At 52.8% G+C, this 4,592-nt stretch overlaps 2 protein-coding genes across 2 annotated transcripts in view; both read left to right on the top strand.

Annotated features, from left to right (window-relative positions):
* edem3 (ER degradation enhancer, mannosidase alpha-like 3) overlaps window positions 1–1,991 on the top strand; it is a gene marked incomplete at its 3' end in the record, with an annotated part of 11,414 nt that extends 9,423 nt beyond the window's left edge. Inside the window, 1 exon segment of the mRNA XM_083671545.1 lies at window positions 1,966–1,991. Within this exon segment, the coding sequence (XP_083527671.1) occupies window positions 1,966–1,991 (26 nt within the window).
* The window catches only part of LOC310805671 (uncharacterized protein C1orf21 homolog), a 10,781-nt gene continuing 7,954 nt past the window's right edge, over window positions 1,766–4,592 (top strand). Inside the window, exons 1-2 of the mRNA XM_083671464.1 lie at window positions 1,766–1,889; window positions 4,449–4,581. Of these exons, the coding sequence (XP_083527590.1) occupies window positions 4,491–4,581 (91 nt within the window). The 5' untranslated portion in view covers window positions 1,766–1,889; window positions 4,449–4,490. The remainder of the gene's footprint in view (window positions 1,890–4,448; window positions 4,582–4,592) is intronic.

Genomic DNA, 4,592 nt, shown 5'->3' with positions numbered 1-4,592 from the left:
GACTGGTGTTATTGGCCTGACAAAAACATACCCCTGTTGCCAAAGTGTATGTAACAACTTGTCTAGAATCTTCTTTCACTTGTCCCATAATCCGTCACACTGTGTTTCTCTCTGTTTCTGTTTCTTTTTCTCTCTTTCTCTCTCTCTCTCTTTTATTGCCTGCTCTCTCTCTCTCTCTCTCTCTCTCTCTCTCTTTCTCTTTCTCTCTCCCATCAGTCACATGACAGAGTTCTGGTTCCTCCTAACAGGACAGAAGAGGTATTATTTCTACATCCGCCCCTCAGCCGCCTCCTTCTCTCCCCTCAGCCTCCTCTTCTCTCCCCTCAGCCTCCTCCTCTCTCCCCTCAGCCTCCTCTTCTCTCCCCTCAGCCTCCTCTTCTCTCCCCTCAGCCTCCTCTTCTCTCCCCTCAGCCTCCTCCTCTCTCCCCTCAGCCTCCTCTTCTCTCCCCTCAGCCTCCTCTTCTCTCCCCTCAGCCTCCTCTTCTCTCCCCTCAGCCTCCTCTTCTCTCCCCTCAGCCTCCTCTTCTCTCCCCTCAGCCTCCTCCTCTCTCCCCTCAGCCTCCTCTTCTCTCCCCTCAGCCTCCTCTTCTCTCCCCTCAGCCTCCTCTTCTCTCCCCTCAGCCTCCTCCTCTCTCCCCTCAGCCTCCTCTTCTCTCCCCTCAGCCTCCTCCTCTCTCCCCTCAGCCTCCTCTTCTCTCCCTTACTACAATGGAGAGAGAGTGGAAATTGGTGCTCACACAACATGACAAGAGAATGGAGACATCCACAAAGAACAACGACACTCCACCGGACTCACAACAAACAGTCACTGTGTGTGTGTGTGTGTGTGTGTGTTTGTATGCCTGTGTGTTTGTGTTTGCCTGGTGTGTGTGTGTGTGTGTGTGTGTGTGTTGTCTGCCTCCATGTATGTTCACCTCCAGAGAGGTGCATAGGCCTAAGGCCTGCACACAGACAGACAGACAGTGCCTGCCTATGACACTCTCTCATGTCCCTGGGTGTGTGTGTTGTCTGCCTGTGTGTTTGTGTTTGCACGGTGTGTGTGTGTGTGTTGGAACGGCGTGCTGAGTTTGTCAACCTGATGAAGTGTTTGAACTGGGACGAGGCAGAGCGGAGAGGTGCAGCAGTCGCTGGCTAGAGTAAATATTATGGCGCGTTGGCTGAGGAGTTGTCCTGCCGTGTCAGAGAGAGACGTAACGCAGGGTCCCTCAGCTCTGGGTCGCCGGAGGCCGTGTGACTGTCACTCCGACCTGGGCCGATGGGCCCTGGAGGCCTGCCTTGTGGCTCTGGAATGGGGCTCTGCTCTGATCTTCCATCTTCCATCCACCTCCTCCTCCTCCTCCTCCTCCTCCTCCTTGTCCCTCTCCAGGATAAGAGGACTTGTTAAGCCAGTTTTTCAGGCTCTGCATTTGCTCAGACAGCCCCAGGCATAGCCCTGTGAGCTTCACACTACCTGTGTGTGTGTGTGTGTGTGTGTGTGTGTGTGTGTGTGTGTGTGTGTGTGTGTGTGTGTGTGTGTGTGTGTGTGTGTGTGTGTGTGTGTGTGTGTGTGTGTTTGTTTGTTTGAGAATGTTTTCACAACACACTACTGTGTGTGTGTGTGTGTGTGTGTGTGTGTGTGTGTGTGTGTGCTCAAGTGCTTGTTTGCGCAAGCACTTGAGTGCGTAGCCACGCCCATATCTCTCCGTGCTCTTTGACTTGCCCTCACGCCGCCGCTGATAAACCCGCTGGGAAGGACCTGCGCCAGTCACTCCAATTTTGATGCAAGGCTTCCAACGCACGACTTGGCCTCCGCGAAGGTTAGCGTTACGCCGCTGGCAGGCCTCAAGTCAGTTCGTCTGTGTGAAACTGATGATGGAGTGATCTCAGCTGACATCGTAACTACGTATGATGTAATATCTATTTTTATAGCTAGGATAGATATTGTTTTAGGAATGTGTTGCACTGTCCTGTTCTCTGTTACTGTAGGGATGAGGGCAGAGTACGTTGTGTAATTGGAGCAGGGTCTCAATGTTTCTGCCTTATGTCTCGGGGTGTTAGTATGTGTGTAGTATGTAATTTCCTCTGACGTGTGTGTGCGTGTGTGTGCGTGTTCGAAAGCGATTGCGATCGCGGGGCAGGCTGGTGTCAGGGACAGGGTCTTAGCTGGCAGCATAAGCTTGTCCCATTGACACACTTCCACATCTGTTCCAGGCTGACAACGCTGCATTGTCCTACCCATGCCCTCTGTGTTAACTCAACTCAACTTACCACTCTGCTGCTCTACTCACACACACACACACACACACACACACACACACACTCACACACACACACACACACACACACACACACACTGCCCTGAGTATGCACTCCTGACTCACTGAGGCCCCAGTGGAAGGTGAAATCCACACACGTAACTACAATTTTCATTTGGATTTAACCTGAAGGGCCTGAGGCTCTCTTTCTGTCTTTTCCTCCATCTCTACCCTCTCTCTGTTTTTTTAGTTTTTTTTCAATCTCTCTCACACACACACACACACACCTCTTGAGCTTTCTATCTAAGAAGGCTCCCTCCTCTCTCTGCAGCTCAGCCATAATTGAGCAGCTCCAGTGCAGATGAGTGTCCCTGCAGCCTGGGCCGGTCTGATAAGCTGCTAGCCAGGGTAGGCCTCAAGTCCACAGGTGACAGAGTTGGACACAGACCCATCTCCAGGATTCTCCAGGATTGGGATGTTCTGGCCTGCTCTGTGTCTGAGCTCCTGCCATGGAGACGGCTGTGTGTGGGTGGGTGGTGTTGTGTGTGTGTGTGTGTGTGTGTGTGTGTGTCTGTCATCTCCTCTCACTCCCAGTAGAATCCCCTCACACTCACTGGACCTTTGAGAAAGACCCGTGTAAGCTCTCCTTAGCCTCAGGGGATTAATGTTATTTAGCCAAGAGAGATGTGAAATACACGCGCACACACACACACACACACAAATACACACAAATACACACAAGTACAGATCCTTCCATTAATGTTATTTAGCCAAGAGAGATGTGAGAGACACACACACAAACGCACACACGCGCACACACAAATACACACAAGTACAGACCCTTCCATTAATGTTATTTAGCCAAGAGAGATGTGAAAGACGCGCTCACACACACACACGGACACACAAACACGCACACAAGCACACACAAGCTCAGACCCTTCCAACACACACACAAGCACAGACCCTTCCAACACACACACACACACACACACACACACACAGACCCTTCCAACACACACACTGACACTGAAACTGTTACACGCACACACACACACACACACACACACACACACACACACACCATACAGCACACCTGGCGCTTTGTGCTGTGGCCAGAGCTGTGGAGGGAGGCTGGGTTTGAAGTAAACACTGCCCTCCTGTCAACTTCAAACGATGGGAGGAATACAGAGGAGGGAGGAGGAGGAGGAGCGGCAGCCTTTTGATGCTCACGACTATTTCTCTCTACCCCTCTATTCCTTGGCCTGGGTTTGCTCTCTCTATCCCTCACTGTCTCTCTCTCTCTCTCTCTCTCTATCCCTCTCTCTCTCTCTCTCTCAGCCCCCCTCTCTCTCTGTTTCTTCTCTTTCTCTCTACCTCCATCCTCTCTCTATCCCTCTCTCTCTCTCTCTCTCTCTATCCCTCTCTCTCTCTCTCTCTCAGCCCCCCTCTCTCTCTGTTTCTTCTCTTTCTCTCTACCTCCATCCTCTCTCTACCCTCTGCTCCCTCTTTTCCTTCTGTGCTTTCCCCTAGCAACTGTCTCTGCCGCTCTGTGACTGTGTGCGTGTGCGTGTGCGTGTGTGCGTGCGTGTGTGTGTGTGTGTGTGTGATACAGCGTGTCACTGTCTGTGAGTCTGACAGACTGTCGTGTGTGTGTGACAGGCTCTGACTCCCTGCAGCTCTCTGACATGTCTATGCCAGGTGACCTACAGTCTTGTTCCTCTATGTCTGTGACATTCTATAGTGTGTGTGTGTGTGTGTGTGCGTGCGTGCATGAGTCTTGCTCCTCTGATTGCGATAGTGTATTGTGTGCTACTGACTCCTTGTCTGTCTGTGACACTATAGTGTGTGTGTGTGTGTGTGGCTGACAGTCTGCTTCTCAGCCTGTGTCCACAGTGCACTGTGACAGTGTGTGTATGGCGTCTGACTGACTGACAGTCCTGCTCCCCGGTGACGGTGACATGGCCGTGACGGGTGTCAGCTGGCCTCTGGGACTGTGTGGCGCTCTCCTAGTCGTCACTGAACACAATGGACATGTCATCCCCCGATGTCCTCCTGTATCTCTCCATGTAATGGCTGCTGTGGACGCTAACAGTCTCTCTCTCTCTCTCTCTCTCTCTCTCTCTCTGTTCCCCTCGCCCTGCTCTTTGTCTCCCCCCACCCCCGCCACCGCTCTCTGCCCCCCCCCCCCCCCCCCCCTCTCTCTCTCTCTAGGTGAGCGTGCGATGCTCAGGAGAGGAGACAGAGAGTGAGGCAATGGGCTGCACCTCGGCTAAGCAGGTGTCGGCCGTGCCCAGCGATGAGGAGGGCCGGGGCAAGGCCTACAGCAACGGAGACCTCTTCACCGGTTCGTACTCT

Source organism: Argentina silus (assembly GCF_951799395.1).
Source record: "Argentina silus genome assembly, chromosome: 6".
Taxonomy (NCBI): domain Eukaryota; kingdom Metazoa; phylum Chordata; class Actinopteri; order Argentiniformes; family Argentinidae; genus Argentina; species Argentina silus.
This window is presented reverse-complemented; position numbering and strand designations above follow the sequence as displayed.